This window comes from Lactuca sativa, chromosome 4 (genome assembly GCF_002870075.4).
Source record: "Lactuca sativa cultivar Salinas chromosome 4, Lsat_Salinas_v11, whole genome shotgun sequence".
NCBI lineage: Eukaryota > Viridiplantae > Streptophyta > Magnoliopsida > Asterales > Asteraceae > Lactuca > Lactuca sativa.
The window spans coordinates 127,108,587-127,130,714 of NC_056626.2; the positions used below are offsets into that span (position 1 = coordinate 127,108,587).

The 22,128-nt window shown below is 39.6% G+C and overlaps 1 protein-coding gene across 1 annotated transcript; it reads left to right on the forward strand.

Annotated features, from left to right (window-relative positions):
* Positions 1 to 18,810: 18,810 nt before the first annotated feature.
* LOC111891676 (E3 ubiquitin-protein ligase SIS3) lies at positions 18,811 to 21,244 on the forward strand. Its single transcript, XM_023887740.3, has 10 exons — positions 18,811 to 19,159; positions 19,263 to 19,301; positions 19,387 to 19,453; positions 19,551 to 19,624; positions 19,704 to 19,842; positions 19,927 to 20,019; positions 20,100 to 20,165; positions 20,287 to 20,409; positions 20,547 to 20,660; positions 20,761 to 21,244. Exons 1-10 carry the CDS (start codon positions 19,131 to 19,133, stop codon positions 21,109 to 21,111), a joined length of 1,095 nt encoding a protein of 364 aa, XP_023743508.1. The 5' UTR covers positions 18,811 to 19,130; the 3' UTR covers positions 21,112 to 21,244.
* Positions 21,245 to 22,128: the final 884 nt, after the last annotated feature.

Sequence of the window (22,128 nt, forward strand, 5' to 3'; positions counted from 1 at the left end):
GAGAATAGAAGTTTTCTCGACGATTGTGGAAAATATCAGGAAAGCTCAAGAAGAAGCTTCAGAAAAGAATGACCAAAAAGAAAAACGTTTGGGAAAAACGTTGGTGTTTGGTACAAACCGTCAAGGACTGAAGGTATTCCAAGATCAGATTTGGGTACCTAAGATAGGAGGAATAAGAGATCTTCTGATGGAAGAAGCACACAAGACCATGTACTCAGTTCATCCCGGTAGCACTAAAATGTATAGGGACCTAAAACCTTACTACTGGTGGCCGACGATGAAGCTTGGTGTTGCAAAGTATGTAGCCGAGTGTGTAACATGTGCGAGAGTTAAGGCACAACATCAGAAACCGTATGGGTGTTTAGAACCTTTACCTATACCCATGGGTAAATGGGAAGACATCACCATGGATTTTGTGACTAAACTGTCCAGGACAAAGAACGGTCACGACATGATTTGGGTGGTCATAGATCGTTTCACTAAGAGTGCACACTTCATAGCAGCCAACGAGAGGTGGTCTATGGATAAGCTCGCAAATGCTTACGTGAAGGAAATTGTAAGACTTCACGGTGTTCCTCTAACAATTGTATCAGATTGTGATAGTCGTTTCACGTAAAGATTTTGGAGAACCCTACAAGAGGAATTGGGTACGAAATTATGTTTGAGTACGGCTTACCATCCACAGACTGATGGTCAGAGCGAAAGAACGATTCAGACACTGGAAGATATGCTGAGAGCATGTACCCTCGAGTTCCAAGGGAACTGGGACAAACACTTACCTTTGGTAGAATTTTCCTACAACAATAGTTTTCACTCGAGCATCAAGACGATGCCCTACCAAGCTTTGTATGGATAGAAATGTCATACGCCGTCTTGTTGGCTTGATGCCGGAGAGAAGCAGTTTATGGGCCCCGAGATAGTCCATGAGACTGCTAAGAAACTACAGATAATCAGGGAAAGGATGTTAGCAGCTCAGGATCTTCAGAAGAGCTATGACGACAAGAAAAGACGACTGATGACCTTCGAAGTTGGGGATTCAGTTTTGCTTAAAGTCTCACCATGGAAGGGACTTATAAGATTCGGGAAACGAGGAAAGTAGTGTCCAAGGTTTATTGGACTGTTTAAAGCTCTTCATAAGATTGGGAACCAAGACTACAAACTCGAATTACCCTAAGAACTAGATGGTATTCATAACACCTTCCACGTGTGTTATTTGAGGAAGTTCACGGGAGAAGTTCCCGACAAAATCCCGATCTCAGAGTTAAGAATGGATAGGAATAAGAGGCTAATCAAAGAGCCTGAGGTAATTGTTGATCGTTAGACTAAGAAGCTACGACGCAAGATGCTTACGTGAAGGAATAAGAGGCTAATCGAAGAGCCTGAGGTAATTGTTGATCGTTAGACTAAGAATCTACAATTGTTGATCGTTTCACTAAGAGTGCACACTTCATAGCAGCCAACGAGAGGTGGTCTATGGATAAGCTCGCAAATGCTTACGTGAAGGAAATTGTAAGACTTCACGGTGTTCCTCTAACAATTGTATCAGATTGTGATAGTCGTTTCACGTAAAGATTTTGGAGAACCCTACAAGAGGAATTGGGTACGAAATTATGTTTGAGTACGGCTTACCATCCACAGATTGATGGTCAGAGCGAAAGAACGATTCAGACACTGGAAGATATGCTGAGAGCATGTACCCTCGAGTTCCAAGGGAACTGGGACGAACACTTACCTTTAGTAGAATTTTCCTACAACAATAGTTTTCACTCGAGCATCAAGACGGCGCCCTACCAAGCTTTGTATGGATAGAAGTGTCATACGCCGTCTTGTTGGCTTGATGCCGGAGAGAAGCAGTTTATGGGCCCCGAGATAGTCCATGAGACTGCTAAGAAACTACAGATAATCAGGGAAAGGATGTTAGCAGCTCAAGATCTTCAGAAGAGCTATGACGACAAGAAAAGACGACTGATGAACTTCGAAGTTGGGGATTCAGTTTTGCTTAAAGTCTCACCATGGAAGGGACTTATAAGATTCGGGAAACGAGGAAAGTAGTGTCCAATGTTTATTGGACTGTTTAAAGCTCTTCAGAAGATTGGGAACCAAGCCTACAAACTCGAATTACCCGAAGAACTAGATGGTATTCATAACACCTTCCACATGTGTTATTTGAGGAAGTTCACGGGAGAAGTTCCCGACAAAATCCCGATCTCAGAGTTAAGAATGGATGGAAATAAGAGCTTAATCGAAGAGCCTGAGGTAATTGTTGATCGTTAGACTAAGAAGCTACGACGCAAGATGGTCGACTTAGTGCTAGTCCGATGGAAAGATTTGAATGGGCCGAATCTCACATGGGAAACAGAAAGTAACATGATGAGTCGCTACTCGCATCTATTTGCTAATGCATGATTCCGAGATGGAATCATCCAAAGGGGGAGAGAATTGTAACGCCCGTGTTTTGGAGCTAATCATTTTTATACGATATAATAGTATAAGTCATCTATTGTAACTCTTTTGAGGTAATAAAGATGAAATATTTGAATACTATGTGAATTATGTGTATTTATGTGCTTATAACTTAATAATAGAAGTATAATAAGTAAGGGATAAAAATAAGCGTCAAAATTAAAGTGTGAGATAAATCCGATATCTTTACATAAAGTTGTAGTAGTCGAAAAAAGGATTCTGGAGATATAAAGAACGCCGAAATCCGAGTTATAACGAAAAAGTTATGACCTGTCGAAGTTTCGCGATGAAACCGGCACGATACCAGGAGACGTAAATAGTGAATATACGATGGAGGACTTTTTATCCTTAGTGATCTAAACCAAAGTTGTAGTATACGTTAAACTGAGAGCGACCATAAAAAAGAACGCCCAAATCTGACTTCGTATGAGTAAGTTATGATTTTTCGAAGTTTCGGCTTAGTAGTGTACATCCCGAAATTCGAATATTAGATCGAGCGATTTTTAGCCGACACAACCCAAACGAGAATCGAAGATCTCATTAATATTAGCGTAACGATAAAAAGACAGATAAAAACGAACGTCGGATAAAGAAGTTATGAATTTTTACGGACCAATCGTGTCCCGGCCTGTTAAAAATATAACTTTTGAAAAAAATTCAAAACTAGCCGACGGAGTCTAAACAAAAGTTGTAGAGTACATTCCCGCCTATGTGTGGATATAAAGAACGTCGAAAATGGAGCTCGTATACGAAAGATACGAATTTTTAAAGTTTAGACTCGAATTTGCGAAGCCTGTTGCTCGATCGATGACGTGGCACAATCTGGACCCTCCATTGTTGACTCGGTGCCCGCCTCGGATATGTGACACGTCGCCCCTTGCTACGCCCAACGTCCGAGCTCGGAACGCGCGGCGTACTGCTGTCTTCTGCCAACCGAATTAAGCCACGCCTCCTCACCAAAGCTTCGACACATGGCGATCTTATCCGACGAACGTGCCGCGTACCACCTTCGATACGCCCAACATAGACCGGAGGCTCGCCCTATAAAAGGCAGCGAAGGCTGCCGACTTTCTTGCACATTTTCCACTCTCTCTCTCTCTAAATCACTTTCTCTCTCTAAGTGCCCTAACCCCCCTAAAAGCCTAGGTAAACCCCCTAGCACCCGAAGGAAGCCCCGAGGCTCCTGGAGTCCCGAGAAAAGAGCGTTTCGGCTCGGGAACGCTTCTCCAACCGAAGCCCGGTTTTCTTTAAAATCCGTTGTAAGTGAGTTACGCCTATGAAATTTTTAATATAGCTTTTAAATAATTATAGTAATGTTATTAGGTCCTTAAAATAATTATTTGGGCTATTATTATGAGTTATATAGAGTGTTGTTTAACGCTTATATAATAATAATAATAGCTAGACTATTAATTAGTCACGGTTAACGTTAGACTAAACCCTAGTGGTATTGATACTAGGTTTTGTCGAGGGAAAATTATTTTGAGACAACGAAGCGTTGTTCAAGTGCAGAGTCACCACCTAATCCGGTGAGTGCATAGTTACTTTCAGCTTACACATAGATATGCAGTATTTGATATAAATTACGTGTTGTGTGTGCATATTATCTGTATACTCGCTATCTATGTTGGATGAACAATTTTATACATGTTTTAAATGATTTAAAATGTATATTTATTTTATATCTACAAAATGCGTTGGATAATACATGGGTAGATGTAATAGTTGCTGTGTGACAAAATAAAATGATGAGTGGCCTCGTTATAGATGTTATTGATGATCCAGTCATCTAGCGGGGTATAGATGATGACCACAGACTATTTTAGACAGTCGAGTGGAATGCTAGCAGGCTCACAACCTGTAGGTGTTTATTTGAACTGCGTGTTTATTTGAACTGTGTGCTCACCAAGTGTACTCCATCCCCCACATGGCTGCCTTAAGGACATTTATTGCTGAGGAATCCCCTTAGCAGTAGTTGTTGGAATAGTGTCTAAGGCTGCAACTATATTAGACAAGTATTTGCCCCGGTTGTGCATTGTCCTTTTGGGTTGCCTTCACCATAGCAACTTGACAGAATGATTTATTGTGAGAGAAGAAATATTATTAATATATTATGAGAATAATATAAGGAATAATAATATTATTATTTGATTAATATAAGTCATAAATTAATTAGGAATTAATTTGGTGACTTAAATAGATTAATTGAATAAAGGGGCATAAACTGTCAAGTGTTTGATACTTGTACTTTGGGTTATAAATCCCTTATGGATAAAGGGGGACGGATTTAAGGACTATGGATAGGCCTTGAAATCGTCCAAAGGCTTATCAATTAGGGTATTGGATTGCTTAGGGCCTAAGTTATCCAATTAGGGTTTAAGGGTGAAACCCTAGGAGCCTTACTAGTATAAATAGACCCTAAGGGTCAAGGGAAATAGGCACCTATGCTTTAGAAGAAACCCTGGCCGATTTTGATCCCCTCTCCTATCTCTCAAATCATCTTCTTGCTAGTTGGTGTTTGTAAGCCATTAGAGGAGTGACAATTGTGACTCTAAAGCTCCAAAGACAAGAAGATCAAGCAAGTGATTCAAGGTAAACTTCTAATTTTGATTTCTTATTGTTATTCTACTCTATTAGCCATTAGAAGCCTTGGATTCAATGTATGTTCAATTAGAGAAACCTAGATCCAAGCATTAGGGTTTGCATGTGCACATAGGAATGTTCATATGGCTAAAACTCATCAGTGGTATCAGAGCCTAGATTGGTTTCTATTGAATTGATGCATTGGTTGCTTGTTTGATGCTTGCTAAATTCGAATTTTATGTTTCTATCTGATGGACTCGGCGAGTCCAAGCGTCAGAAAGAGCAAATATCGGGATTTCTTGCTGTTTATCTTTGAGATACTTGCCTTTATCATATTAGATAAATATAAATCCGATTTTATGATATATATGAGTATATTCTTGATCTAATTGAAGATATTTATCAATTAATAAAATATTTATTTCCTTATGTGATAATTGATTAATTATTTTGATTAATTGGTAAATTGTTTTGCAAGAAATTATTAATTAAATTAAATATGGATAATTATGTAATTAAATGTTAATTTAGATTATTTGTTATTTGACCCCCCATGTTTTGAAAACTTTAAAACTTGCCCTCAAGTTTTGAAATTTATGTTTTGTGATTAAAAGTTTAATTTAGACAAGTTAAATTTCAAAACCTAGAATTTTACAAGTTTAAAATTCAACCTTATACTAATATAATATTACAAGACTAATATATATATATATATATATATATATATATATATATATATATATATATGTATAATTAAAATGCTAGTCTTACCGTTAGTAGGCTCATTCACGAAGCCGGTCTATAAGGTGGGTATAAGGTTGCTGCCTATAAAATGGCGCTTAATGGGTGTACACTCACACCCACTGCTTGCTTGATCGGTGGAGGGTCGTTAGCCGAACGGGAAGGATAGGGCAACCTCATCTTCTCATTAAAAGTATAATATGAAATACAAAGTAACTACATGTCTTTTTCAAAATTCCCAATCTTAGTTACTTTAGGAAAAGTGAATTGATGCAATCCCATGAAATTAAACTTTGCACCCTTGCTAAGAAGTTAGTGGAGCATGTGTGGTTTACCGACACACTAATTGGTTCTAAGCAAAGGTGGAAAAGGGTGATTCATTGTTTATCATAGTTCGATGGTGCGTGTGTGGTTTACCGGCACATCGAATAGGTGATTGTTACAATGAAGGCACCATGTGAATTTGCATGGTAATTCACACCCACTTTGTGATCCTCGGTATCCCAGTCACAAACGAGAGGGGCATATCGAGATTTAAACATGACATTGAAAAGTTCAATGAATCTCATCGAAACCTAGGAATTCTCAATACATTTAGAACTTAAAGTTATGTTTTCATAGTGGAGAATTAATGAATCGTCATTCACTTACCTTCTTAATTCTGGTTTTGATGGGGTGACTCGGGAATTCCGATAAACTAGGTTTGTAGAAGGTTATTTTCTTGTTTTCTGTCTGTTAGTCATATGTTGCCTCCTTTGCGTGATCGAGAGATCCGACCTGGACTGTGACATATGCAATTCTATCTCTCTGCATCTTCTCTCTATGAATTATTTCTATCTGTTAGCCATATACTGTCACCTCTGCGTGACTCATAATCCGACCTGGTACACAGTATATGCATCATTCTCTTCTCAATCCCTCTAAAACTTCAGTTAGTCATATGTTTCATCCTCTGCGTGATTGGAAGAGATCTGACCTGGATGTATAGCATATGCACTCTAAATCTATTTCTATCTTAATAATTGTCTGCTCACCCAGTGTAAGGAGTATTCTGGAAGTCCTTGATGGTTGGAGCATATCAGGAAGCGGGAAACACGTATAGTACAATTAAAATTTGAACACATACAGATTGTCTGTAGATCTCGCTGCTCAATTTAGGTGGACAACAATATCCTTGGTCGTCGTCAGCTAAATAGTCCCTAGGAAATTTATGTAAGAATAAGGGGTAAAAATGTCAGGTTATTGGTAAATTGTCCAAAATTATGTCCCAAATGTTTCGTGCTTAAGTGGACCACAATATTGGTGATCGATCAGACGAAGACGTGAAAATAAGGGTACCGACAAGTGGAATAGGGTTGTTCAACAACTTTGATCCCAGTGTCATAAATTTATTATCAGTAATTAAATTCTTATGTTTTGTTATGTCGTTCATTTGATTTGATTTAATTTTATTTTTTATTTTTATTTTAATTTTAATTTTAATTTTTTTATTTTTTCCTTTTATTTTATTAATTGTTAAAATTTAATTGTTAATTTTTAATTTTTTTAATTTTGCAAATTAATTTTGTTTTACTTTATTTTCTTTTATTTAAATTTAAATTTTAGTTTTAATTTTAATCCTCAAAAAGATTTGTTTTTAAAATTTTTGAAAAACTTGGATTGTGTCTTACACTGTGTGGCCAATAGGTAAAGGGTTCTTGGGTATTTAAGGAGTTTACAGCCGGAATCATCCTCATTTCTCTGATTCCGGCCGCAAACACTCCCCATCTCTCTCTCTCTCTCTTCGAATTTTTTTTGTGTTTTTTAGTGAAATTGCTCCGATAGCTTCAATGGTATCATGATTTCGACCGTGAATATGTGTTTCTTTCAGTGATTAACCGTTTTTGAGCCTGAAATCGACGAAAAAGGATGTGTCGGAGTTTACGGCCCAAGCTTACGGTCGTAAGGAGCTTACGACCGTAAACTCAGTTTGCGGCCACAGGCTTGCGGTCACAAGTTTACGGCCGTAAACTCTTGTTGACCGTAAACCAGTCGTTGACCGTAAACTCCCCACTAACCATGAAATTTAATTTTTTTTAATAATTCACTCTTGGGCTCAAAATTAAATTATTTGAAACATTATTTGATCAAGTTTCTCTCTTGTCTTACTTGGTGTGTTTTAGTGCAAATAAAATGGCAGCTTTAAAATTTGCAGATATGCACAACCTGGCTATGGTTCTCGCTAATCCTCCATTAGCCCATGGGGACTTCAAAATGACAATTCACGGATTACGAGAATGTTGTTTGGCCTCTGCCATCACTATGAACACGATTGTCTACCAGAAAATCATTCGGGAATTCTGGCAGACTGCCAAAATGACAAGGAACGATGATGGAGCTGTGACTGTGAATGCGATCGTTCAGGGATGCAAGATTTTTATCGATGAGACTTTTGTGAGAGAGACCCTACTGATCAACGACCTTCCGAACTTTCCCACGGAGATTGGTATTGAAGATGCTCAAAGAATATTAAGGAAGATGGGGTACGAGGGTGATTCTCCACCAACAATGAAGAAACTTATGCCGCCTTATTGGAGATTTCTAGCCCACGTGTTCGTAAGCTGCATCTCCGGCAGAAGGTCCGGTGCTGATGAGATATCCCTGAGAAACACTGGCGCTATTGTTTCTCTTGTTGCGGGGATCGACTTCAACTTTTCTAGGTTTATCCTAGACGAGTTTGTGGTCAACATTAATGCCACTACTCGGGATACTTTCCTAATGTACCCTCGGTTCGTTCAGCTCTTCATCAATAAGCAATTTCCCAACTTGGTAAAGGATGGAGAAACACTCGACATGACGTCTTTGGGCCCTCACACCATTGGGCTCATTAAACAAAACCGCAAGGGGAAGGTGGTCTTTCAAGGGTTGTATCCTTTGGTTAAGTTCAGACGATTTGCTGAACCGAATGAAGCCACCGAGTCACATGGATCTTCAGATAAGATTTCATCGGAGCACACTTTGTCAGAAAAGGCGATCTCAGAAGGAGATGTGATCACCGTGTCGGATCAAGAAGGAGAAGAGACTGTTGATCATGTTGTGTCTGTTGCAGAGGAGCATGACCTACAAAATGTTTAAGTTAAAGGAGATTACAATGAAGGGTATTCTAAGAACACTGCTGAGCCTAATCAATTTGATGACCTTGATCTCACAGGTTTCGACAGAGATGAGATTCCAACTAATTTTGGAACTAATGATGATTTTCTGTCAAACATCAACCTCAACTCGCTGCTAGATAATCTCAGTGATGTTGCTCACACGGCAATGGAGAGTAGAGATTCGAAAGACACTTTAGAATCAACCCCCATTACTACAGAACAAGTGGTTGTCTCTACAATCACAATGGTGACAGTGTCAGGGATTCCTCCCCTTGACATTGCTTCACCTACATCTGAGCCACTTCAGGGTGATTTCTCAACAGACCAGACTTTGCAGCCTCCGACCAAAAGAAGACGACAAGATCCTAGATTCGGGCATCTGGATTCTAGCTTGTCTCAGGGCTAGCCATTTACCCCAACTACCACTCCTGCTATTGTAACTATAGAACCTTTATGTGAAGGCCCAAGCACATTCTTTGAAGCTGGTGGCTCCTCTATTCCACCAGGTTTCTCTCCTCCAAGAACAGATCTCGATGCGGCCTTGGTGCGTTTGGCCTTGCATCTTGCTAAAGAACAAGTTGTCGCGCCTTAGTCTAAGGGAAAAGGAATTGCTTTTGGAGAAGGTCAGTCAAGAGAAGATGACTCCGTGATTGATGAGCTTCAGAAAAGAGTGCATGTGCTGGATCAGAAAAATATTGAGCTCAGCATTCGTGTTGAAGATCTCTTGAGTGAGAATACAAATTTGAAGATTCAAGTTTCTGATCTCCAAGAAAATAAAGGAATCAAGTCCAGGAAAATCTCTGAGCTCCAAGATCATTTCAATCTTCTGACCTCCAGTTACTTTAATCTCAAGAAGAAGCTTGAAGAAAACTTTGGTGATAAGTATAAGACATCCACAGATGTGCATAGAATCGATCTTCACTCTTAGGCTCATCCTATTGTCGTGCCAACTGCTCAGACTTCTCGAGTGGTGAATCGTTTTGAAGAAGAGCATGCTCATGCTCCACGTGTTGCAGAGACTATTCGAGATAAACAAGACAAAGCTGCCAAGAAGGGACAAATCTTGTTCAAGAGGAGTTCCGACAAGAATGCACCAGGAAATCAATCCACAATCACTATTACGGATCTCAAAGCCGTAAGGTTTAGAGACACGTATGGTGATTGGTCAGGAATCGTATCTTGGGGTTTTCATGATCCCCTGAAAATGTGGTTTGTTCGCAGAAAGAGTGGCAATACGGAGCTCTATAAAGATTGTCATGATTTTAACTCTTGGACCAGGGTGGATTTTTCAGAGCTATATCAATCTCCATTTTCAAACCCGACGGATAATCAGCAAGCAACCAACTTCAAGCACTTTCTGGAAGATCAAGTAAAGAAGGGTTTTTTTCGGCTATGAAGACTGATGAATCTGTAATAATGGATCGTCCTGACGTCATTGATCCCAAAACTGGTAATCCACTCCAGGTGGTGATGTGGCCTGCTACAAATCAGGTCAAACAAATTCCCGTGCTTCAAGATTACCCGGATGGATCCTTAAGCTCTATACTCTACTGGGTATTTGATGAATCCACATCATCTGTTGTCATCAAACTAAAGGAGGGGTGCATTCGTTTGTATGATAGAAGGGATTTGTTCCAGTTTAGAAAATGGGACACTCATCATTTGAGCCATTTTCAGATTAAGGTTGCTGAGGAGATATTTGAGTCTGCCGCGAAAGAATACACCACTATGGTTGCTGATATTATTAACAAGCGGATGTGGAATGGAGCTATGGGGCTAGACGATGTGATGATCGTGGACAAATATTGACTTCAAGCTAGCACCAAACCAAGGGGGGGATTGAAGGGCCTAATTGATGGTTTGGTCTAGGCTTTCAATGTAATAGGTTCTTTTGAGTCAATACACAATTTTTGGTAGTTTCTGTGTAGTTTACGGCCAGCTCAGAGTTTACGGCCGTAAGGCTGTTTACGGTCGTAAACCCAAGGCCGGCCCAAGTCCAATATAAATAGAGGTGTGCTAGGTCTTTTGTTAGTTGTTGATGCCACAGAATTCACGGATGCTTTTACCACAAGTTGTACCAAACGTTATTCCTAATAGAAAGCGTGTGCAAGCTTGTTATCGTTCTTGTTTCTACTTATTCTTTATTGTTATTGATTGTGTTTGTTACTTGATCATTGGTAAGATCCGTTTCAGGACCTTACAAGCGTTTGGCTCTCGCTGTTCAACACATGACCGGTCCACACTGCGGTCTCTCACCTTAAATCACCAGCTCTCCCCCACTTAGGGTCCTGACCCAAACCAACTACTGCTCACAGTCGATCACTGCCCCATTAGGGCTCAATCAATCCATGCGTATGATGACCTTGTTCCCACGCAATTGAATGGGAACCAAATCCACGAGATAACGCTCGTCATAGATCCCCAGGACATAATTTCTATAAACCTCTGATGCCCGAATGGATCGATCGTATGCAATCTCAAACTCTAAAGGACAATCCAACATGCTTGTAGACTCGGCAAACCTCTTGTTGAGTGCAAGAGAAACGAAATATCAGGTAGCTCCCGAGTCAAATAACACCAACACTAGGATACCGTTCACACAGAATGATCCTAAAACATAATACATGAAACATAAATATCAAAACTGAAACATAATAAAAGATAAGGGGAAGAAACATACCCGTCACCACATCTGGTGCGACACGCGCCTCCTTGGCCGTCAACTGGAAGGCTCGGCTCTTCACCATAGGAGCATCTGGCTTGCCCTACTGGGCATCTGTAATCCGTATGGTCGCTGGAGCTAGGGGTGTAAATGAGTCGAGCCGAACCCGAGCCTGACCAAGCTCAAGCTCGAATTGTTTAATTTTAGGGAAGCTCAAGCTCAATTCGAGCCTTAAAATGAAGCCCGAGCTCGACTCGTGAACAATTTAGTGGGCTCGCAAGCCTAATCGAGCCTCTATGTATATATATATATATATATATGTGTGTGTGTATGTATGTATGTGTATATATACATATATATAGGCTCATTTAAGCTCGTTTAGGCTCGCGAGCCCATTAATTGAAGCTCGGCTCGAGCTCGTTTAATAAACAAGCCTCATATTTAGGATCGAGCTCGGCTCAGGCTCGTTTTATTCGATCTCGAGGCGAGCTTTTAAGGAGTCGATCCCGAGTAGCTCACGAGTAGCTCGGCTCACTTACACCCCTAGCTGGAGCTGGCACCACCAATGACGCTCCTGATACCAATCTCGGGCAGTTATCCTTTTTATGGCCTCGCTGGTTGTATTGAAAACAAAGTGTGTGTGATGTCTGAACAATGGTGATAGGGGCAGTACAATCCTTGCTAAAGTGCCTAGTCTTGCCGCACTTATAGCAGCCCGATCCCCAGCTCTGCAAACTCTCTCGTGTGGCTTGCGACATTTCCTTTAGTGGCTCCGGCCCTGTTGGCCCTTCGACCTCGAGTCGAATCCCTTGGGTTTCTTCACTGAAACCCCACTCGTCTGCCCCTCCTCCGCATTCCTCTTCCAAAGGTGCTCTATGTCAATCTCCCTCTCTCGTGCCCTGGCTATCATGTCATCCATGGTCGGGCACGCTGATTAACTGACATGTTTCTGAATGTCAGCTCTCAACATACCGAGTTTTCTTCATCTCCTCATCATCCGCGTACTGAGGCACCAACAAGGCCCTCTCCTTGAACTTGGCGGTAATCTCCACCATTGTCTCTGTAGTCTGTATCATATCCAAGAACTCTCTGGCTAGCTGTTGAATCTCCACAGCTGGTGCAAACTCAGCCCGTAATCTGTTCACAAAGTCTGACCAGGTTATAGCCTCAATGGTTGGGGCTCCCAATGTATCACGAACCTCCTCCCACCAGTTCCTAGATTGCTCCCTCAAACACCCAACAACAAACCGTACCTTTGACCCCTCAGGGCAGAAGCTCGTCATATGTGCATACTCCATGTTTGTAATCCATCTCCTGGCTACAATAGGGTCTTTCACCCCGTAGAAGTCGGGCGCACCACATCCCCTAAAATCCTTGAAGGAGAGCGTGCGAGTCCTTGACTGGCCATGTGTCATGTCACTCCTACATGCCCTAAGGCGATCCTCTATCAGCTCAATGATACCCTCCTTGATCGACCCGAAAATCACCGGGTCGCCTCAAGGATGCCTCTCGTAAATCTCGGATGCAATGAACTCACGCAATCTGTCATCAATCGGCTCAGAACTCGTACCCGAACCTGACCTAGACTCTGAATCTCCTGCTCCATGACGTGTCACCACCATTCCGAAACAAAACACACAATCGTCAGGGTTATACATAACATTGAGAGACCTCATGCTCACTACAAGTTCCCTGGTTTAATCTCAGCTCTCCTTGATTCAAGTACGGATCCTCTGCTTCTACTAGTACGGGCCCATACTACCTTCCACATTTATCCGTACTTTACTCAAGAACTACCTTAACTTCACCAAGTCCCTTTTACTACTAATGCTGTCAGCGCTAATCTCATCCTAGGATTGCCCTAGGGTAATCTATGACCTACTCTCTGCCATCAGCTGCATAAGAAGTCCCTGATATATCTCCCTAACTAGCTCGCGAATACCATTACATATTACTAAGACCAGATAATTCTTCGAATGAGAGGCCCCACCCTACAACGGTAGGACTCAAACAAGAGCTGCGAAATAGGGCTAGACCTAACCTTCTAAAATTATTTAGTCCTTGTAATATTTAACTTAACGTATTTGTTTACTAGTTAATTAAAGATAACTAGGACTCCTAAAAGCACAAAGCAATCAGCATTCGAGCATTAAGTAACCAAAACCAAGCATATCCTAATCAAGCTATCATATTACTGATTAATCATTACTAACATGCAGTTCAATAAGCACATACAACATGCATATAAGGCATCTTTCTAGATCATTAGCCCTAATCTAGCATATAATACACATACAGTAGGCATACAAGGCATCTTCCTAAATCATTAGCCCTAATCTAGCATTCAATTCTCATATACATACAGTAGGCATATAAGGTATCCTTCCTAGATCCTCAGCCCTAATCTAGCATGCAGTCCACTTAATCATAACATATATCATAGCAAACTTGTATGGGTATCTTGGGGAAAACTTACTTAAGCCCGACCGTTGCACGCATCACACTCCTTGTTCTTTCTCAAAATCCTTAATTTTAATTTTAAGAAAATTGTTTTCATTGTAAAAAATTCTCAAACCCTCAATTTGAGTCCAGACACCCCTGTAGGTGTGTCTGAATCCCTCAAACCAAGGCTCTGATACCAGTAACATCCCAAAAATTAAGGCCAAAATTTTCAATTTAAAATAAGTAATAAAGGGACCATTAGTATTAAAAACATTCATTGTGTCATTCCATAGCAAAACCAAATGTCAATAATCAAAACGTGTTACAATAAAACATCCTCAGAGTATATCTCCCAAGAATTCCATGTGCGGAAATAATGGTGTGATGCGCTGCAATCATGCCGGCTCCTTCCCCTTCGAAGAAGAGATACCTGAAACCAAAACTAAAATCCATTAGTAAGTTCCCCCATCATACCACACAATCATACATTGTCAGACATATCTGGGTACCCGACCTACCCTATCAGACATATCTGGGTGCCCGACCTACCCTGTCAAGCATATATGGGTGCTCAACTTACCCTGCCAGGCATATATGGGTGCCCGACCTACCCTATCAAGCATGTCTAGGTGCCTGACCTACCCTCCGGTTTATTTCAACCAGTTACGGGGACTATTTCCCCTACCACTACCACATAATAACATAACAATAAGCACATAAATCATAACATGTAATGACATACCAAACAATTATCACAAAGACAATCATATCTAACATAAACAACTACTAGCGAGCTGACATTGGTGCCTTCGACCGACTCCTAGAGGAAGGCAACTCACCTCGTAAAGCTGAAAGCAAAATCTCACGGTAGGAAATCTCTAGCGGTAGCTCTGACGACTCCCCGAGCTATCATTACCACAATAACACTTAATCAAAAACTAATAATCCATCTTAGGGTAAAATGACCATTTTACCCCTGGTCTAATTTGGCCAATGCCTAAGGCCCAACACCATAACATGAAAGGCCTAAATCTAAATAATCTTCCCAAACCCCCTAATGGCCCACCAATGGCCCAATTTTCTAAATTGGACCCAATTCCTCAAATGGGCCTTATCGTAAGCCCAACATACTCTTAGCCCAAAAGTAAATAATTTTGAATGGCCCATTATGGCCCCAAAGCTCCAATTCCATAAATCTCAGTTCTAGGCCTAGGGGCCTTACTCCATAGTGGGACATGAGGCCCAACAATCCAAGCCTAAACTTCTAAGGCCCAAAAACCCATCTTTGTTACTCTGCATGCGTACGCACAACGTACTTGACACGTACACCCAACGTACGCTGGCCTTGACCAGAAGCGGGAAGTTGACCCAGTACGCGCGTCGTACTAGGGTGTACGCCCAACGTACTAGCCAACTTCCTTAAGACCCCTTTTGTGACTTAATCCATTAATTCCTAACGTCCACAACATAGATTCAGGTCCTTTAAGACATTCTAATCCATAAAGTCACAACTTTATGTCTTTGCATGCATAGATGGGGTTTAAAACATGATTTAAGTCCTTAAACAAACTTTATGACCATCACATACTTTCATGGTTGTGGCTTAACCATCAAGGTCCGATTTTTATAATTCTAAATGCTTCCAAGAGCTCAAAAGGACAACTCTTATGGTATGGAACTACCAATACACAAGCAACCTCAACAATGGAGACAAAATAACCCATAAAACACCCCAACACTACAACTAAGAATGTAATGGTCAAGTTTGAAGCTTGATACCTCAAATGAGTCATAAATGGTGCTAATCCCCTTGATTTACAAGCGATCTTCAAGTCCTTGATCCTTCTTCAAACTTCTTTCTCTTCAAAATCTCCAAAACAACACCAAAATGCTCTCAAATGGCTACCAAATCACAAGAACACACAAATATATATTAAGGTTTTCGTGAGAGATACTTAAAGGTGAGAGGGAGGTTGGACTAAGGGCATAATGTTCTTTATATAGGTATCAAACCTTAAATTTTATGGTTTTAGAGGTTGCATGCCTCCTTTTGGTACGTTGGACATACGTACTTGCCATATGCGTCCTAATCTCTTGATTACGTTGAGCGTACATGGCATGGTACACCCCGAGTACGACACTTCTCAGCCCAATCACAAGGACCCAAACCAATTTAATTCATTAATCTTACATAAATATAAATAATACCATATAAGTCCCAGACATTACAATACATCTGAGTACGACATGCGTACTCAGTCTAAGGGGCTGTGCGTTTTTGGGCTTCGAGGTTGGGCTTTCCTTTAGGGCTAAAGTGATTGGGCCTTGTTGGGCCATCTGAAGACAATTGTTTGGACTAAGAAAGGAGTGGGATTTAGGGTAAGGTCCATGTAAGGGTTTGGGCGCAATTTGGAAAATCGGGCCATAAATGGGCCTTGGATGATTAGTTGGGTTTTGGGCCTTTAGATTGTGAGTTTGGGTCTTAGTCTTGGACCAAACTGGGTGAAGGGTAAAATAGTCCTTTTACCCCAAGTATGGATTGTTGGATATGGATTGGAACCCAAATGTTAATTAGGTGTTATTTTATATGGATAGCTCGGGGATTCGTCGGACCAGCAACCAAGGATTTTTAGTGAGATTCAGCAGTCGAGGAGAGTTTACTCACTGGGTTTAGCGAGTATAAGGCACCTATGTCGTCCCTTATCATTTATGTTAGGATGCTAAGAGTCTGCGTGGCCCTTGCATGTGTTATGTGCTGATATGTAGACCGGGTGGGTCTCGATGTCGGGCGAGGCCTGATGATTGAATCGTATGTTATTGTCTTATGATCATTACATATGTTAGCATGATTATGTGATATATATTGTATGTGTATAGTGGGTGGGGCCCGATGTCAGGCGGGGCCTAAGAATAAGAGATATGTATACCTAACAGGACATGATGTTAGGAGGGGCCCGAAGGAGGGCGGGGGCCTAGTGTATGATTTAATATGTATGGTATGGGGTAGTTTGGGAAAATCAGTAAGCTTTGTGCTTACGGTTTTCAGCTTATGTTTCAGGTACTTCTGGTTCTAGAGGGAAGAGCTCGGGATGAATGCAACGCACAACATGTAGTTTCGGTTTTGTGATTTACTCTGATTGATATGATGTGTGATACACTTATTTTCACTTGGATTGTATTGATGATGTTTTTGGAATACTGTTTTGTTTTAACTAAAAATGAAATTTTTTGGTCATATTTTTGGGACGTTTCACTTTATCCTCATGCTTTCACGTCGTGAAATATTCCTGGCAGCGTCATGATCTTGCTTCGTGTCGATACCTGCCAATACGTGTCACCACCTAAGCAGGTATCATCTCTTTCGCCACATAGCCCAATGACTCACATTCACTTTCATGGTACGACAATAACAATGTCCACATCGCGACTTCGTCTTTCTGGCCCACTCTTTGTCCTTTGACCATTCTTGCCGTGTCTTTGCATGATTGTGTCGTTTTCATTTTTTTTTTCATATTCAACCTTAAGTAAGTTGACATTTTTATAACTACAACCTACTTTAACATTTACATATCAAAATAAAGTATAGTCAAATACTCAAACTTTTGGTCGTTACATGTTATTATCACGCGTCCTTTCACGGTCACATCGCGTTCCTTTTGTTTTCACATTCAATTTAAAGTAAGTTGTCATTTTTGGAATATCAACCTACTTTAACATTTACATATCAAAATAGAGTATAGTCAAATACTCAAACTTTTGTCGTTACATTCTCTCATTTTCTTCTCTTTTCTCTCACCTGAAACACATAGAAATCAAACTCAAGAACTCCAAAAATCGATATGGGTTTTCATTTTGTTCTTAGTTCCAAAAATCGAACTCAAGAACTCTAAAAACCTTTCCAAAAGTCAAGAACTCCAACATGATTTTAGGGTTTGAATCCGTGTTTGATTGGGTTTGAAGGGTTTACTCTGAGTTTAAAGTTTACATAGATACGAGTTTGAAGCTTGAATAATATCAATTTTATAGTTGGATTTCGAAATCTGAAATCTGAAACCTTGAACTTGATTTTAAGGTTTAAATATGGGTTCAATTTTAGGGTTTGAAGCTCGAACAAATCTTCTTTGAGTTTTGAAACCTTAAACATAAATGAATTTAAAGGGCTCGATTTTTTAATCTGAAGCTTGAAGAAGAATGTTTTTTTTTTTTGGTTAAACAAGCATGACTTATGAATATAATGAGTTTTTTAAGGAGACAAACACGACCTAAGAAGAAAAGAACACAATAATGTTTCTCGTTTCTAGGACATCAACACAATGACCATGATGAAGATGATGAAGAACACTTAAAGATGACTGAAGAAGATAATCGGAAAATTCAAAGATGATTAAAGAACTCATATTTGGCTGAAAAATACGTTGAAAACTTGCAAAACCCAATATATCTAGTCATATTTACTCTTTTTTTTTTAACAATTTTAACAAATTCAATAATACATAAACTACAAAAATAAATTAATGATTAAATATAAACTGCAAAAATAAAAAATAAAATTGATTTCCATATTACGAGAGTCTTTTTTTTTTTTTTTTTTAATTTTAAAAATCTGAGACAGATTTAGGTTTTGACATTTAGGTTTTGACTTTTAAGTTTTAACCAAAAAGGCTTTTTAAATTCCAAAGTCCAAAACAAATTTACGTTTTGTTTTTTTAATATAAATTGCTCTTGAACTTTACTTTAAGAATAAAAAACCAACTATCTCTCAAAATTATTTCTTTTCCTATTAGCCACCGAACTTTACTTTCTTGCTTTTAGCCCTTAACATCTTCCCAGAAATTGCCTTCGAGGTGTTGCTCATAACCCTCCGTTACTTTATGTCATCCAAAATCCGTTAACTTCTTCGCAATTTCATCTCAACATTTCTCTCAAACATCGTGGCACTGGCATCTACGGCTTTTGCTTTACTCCTTTCTCAGTCTCCATTCTTCCAAAATCGGGTGAAATCGTGCCTTTTTCATCCTCGGATTTGAAGCTTTTACGTCAACAAATTATAGTTCAGTTAGTACTGAAGTAAAAGCTAGGGTTTTGTAACTTGATTCGTCTTCAGAATGACTCTCAGGGGCGCAGATTTTAAGTGGTTCGTTTTCATAACCTATCTTCGCATACTTTACTTTCAAAATTCATCATTTTTTTTTTGTAAAATTCCTGATTTCTATGAGTTCTAACTCCGAAATTTGCAGGTATGATGGGTTTTTCCTAGCGATGCTTGCCACTAGCATGTATCCTTTCGCGACATATAACCTTTTCCTTTTTTATACTCGTTTTCGTTTTCATTTGTTGATCCTTGACGATTGTAACTATTAGAATTATCATTGCGATCAATTGGAACCATTACCATCTCTGTACGCACCCATTGCACATATGGATTGTGGTACGTGATTACCAAATTAAAAACTCTCGATCTTCCCCCTTTTTCGAATTAATTCTATCTTAGCCCAATTCATTCATGCTGTCCTTGTTTGAAATAGGTCGATTACTCTACTGTTTTTGTATTCCGTCTGTTGATGTTTGTAGACAATGGACTTGCTTCAGGATTGGGATTGTAAGTTGTTCTTGATCATATCTTCAAATTGCTAATAGCTTCATAGCTCATAGTTTCTATTTCAAATCAAATGACATAGGGATTTTGGGCGACAACAGAGAGATGCTCGTTTTTGTGGAAGAGTGGTGGTTCTCTCCATTCTTTGTGTATTGCTTTATCCTTTCCTCTGGGCATGGACCATTATTGGATCTCTATGGTTCAGCAGTGCAAGGGACTGTGTATGTATAATCTTTTATTTTCTTCAACTATTACTTTAAGTGAAAAGCTTTGATGAAAAGATATTGTGCAAATCATCATTACAGTTGCCTGAAGAAGGTCAGAAATGGGGTTTCCTTATATGGTTGCTTTTCAGCTACTGTGGACTCATCTGCCTTGCTGGAATATCTATGAAAACAGTATGATTTATAAAATAATTCAAAGACTTTGATTTTAGCCTTTTAGTTTGATAATCCTTTAAAATCCATCTATTCTTCAGTGGTTAAGAAGAAGACAAGCTCATTCTCTACGTGCTCAACAAGGGATTCCTCTTTCAGAATACGGGGTACGTACATGTACATGTACATGTACCCTTTATATATCAATCATTTTCACTTCATTTTTTAAGCTCACTCAAGATTTATGAAGATAAAAGAAAGAAAAATTTCACCGACTCTGTGTTGTAGGTTTTGGTTGATATGATACGTGTACCTGATTGGGCATTTGAAACTGCTGCTGGCCAAGAAATGAGAGGTATGGGTCAAGATGCAACTTCATATCATCCGGGACTTTACTTGACTGAACCCCAGGTAATAATAAATTGATATGCCTCTTATTGGGTCTGATTCAGACTGTTTGATACCACAATCAGAAGTCTTTGAATATGTACTATAGCCTCTGATATGTCTCTTACTGGGTCTGAAAACTTTGTAATTTGGGAAATTAGAGAGAAGCAGTGGAAGCACTAATCCAAGAACTTCCAAAGTTCATGCTGAAAGCCGTTCCAACCGATTGTAGCGAGTGTCCAATTTGTTTGGAAGAGTTCCATGTAGGCAACGAGGTAATCTTACATTTCTTCAACCATAATAGGAACGTACGATTTCTTTATTATTATTATTATTTTTACTAATGATAATAATATGTAACAATGGGATTATCAGGTGCGTGGGCTTCCGTGTGCTCATAACTTCCATGTGGGATGCATTGATGAATGGCTTAGATTAAATGTGAAATGCCCTCGATGCAGATCTTCTGTATTTCCAAATCTTGACCTAAATGCCCTTCCCACCATCCCTGCTGACCCCGATGGCTCAACTGTTGCAACCACCCGTTACATGAGGAGGAGTGAGCCGTCTAGCCAGAGTTATTTGTTGCGAATGCAGGGTTTTTTGAGACCGATTCGCATGGGAAACGCGGATTCCGGTTCCGATAGCGCGTTGGAAACAGCAGAAAATGGAGGTGTGTCGTCTGATGATAGTCGGAATCGGAATCGGAATGATAACTCTTGCTAATAAGTTGATTCTTAAAGATTGGGTCATTAACAATGTAGGTGGTTAGAAACTGCAAATATATATTACATATATGTATTAACAAGAAATCACTTTTGGAGGAAACTTGTTTGAAATGAATAGACTTGTTTGTAAACATCTTTTTTTTTACTAGAAGTGGGCAAAAAACTGGTTACCTAGAAAACTTAATTGATCACAAATAGCCAAAAAAAATAATGAATGTATGTATTTTTTAATTAAAAGTAGAAAAATATTGTTTTGACCTTTTTAACAAGATTGAATGGCCGAAAAACACTTTATGATGTGTTTCCTTATTGGCCCATATTTGAACTACAGTGTGAATTTTGCGAATTTTGTTAAAAGAGAAATTATGAAAACACAATCAAATCCGGTAAAGTGGTGAAGCTATGAGTTGTCCAAACTGGTTTTGCAAAAACTAAGCTCCAATAACTGTCATAAATCGGATAGAAATTATCGAATCTTTTTATATTAAAAATCGGTTTCATACTGATCCAGTTTTGTCAAAAACCGGTTTGTTTTCCATGAGGATAAACCGAATCGATTTTCAAAGTTCGGATCGAATTAAATATTAGAGGTGGCCAAACCGGATCCACGAAATTAAACCGATCCGATCCGAAAACCGGTTTCGGTCAAAACCGTTTTGACCAAACCGGATCGGATTAAACCGGTGACCGGATTCAAACCGGTTTGACTTTACGGACTCAAAATCGGATTTACCCCCGGATCACAAACCGGATTCTACAAAACCCGGTTCTTAAGCCGTTGAAAAATCTGGTAAAAGCTTAAAAAATCCGGATCAAACCGGTTTCAAATTGGATTCGGACTATTGACCAGATTCGGATCGGATTTTGACCGGATTTGGATCGGATTTTACCGGATCGGATTGTTGACCGGATCGGATCCTGGGTTTGTGCATCTCTACCTCTAGGTTTAACACCATGAAAGCATCATTATGGGCCTCAATATGGGCCTGATGAGAGGTTGAACCCATTTGAGTTA

Bases quoted from the DNA above. Each gene is read 5' to 3' on its own strand.
- LOC111891676 (XM_023887740.3), top strand. From the start codon at position 19,131: ATGACTCTCAGGGGCGCAGATTTTAAGTG. The intron at 20,020-20,099 runs GTATGATTTATA...TCTATTCTTCAG, and splicing joins CTGGAATATCTATGAAAACA to TGGTTAAGAAGAAGACAAGC. The intron at 20,166-20,286 runs GTACGTACATGT...TCTGTGTTGTAG, and splicing joins TTCCTCTTTCAGAATACGGG to GTTTTGGTTGATATGATACG.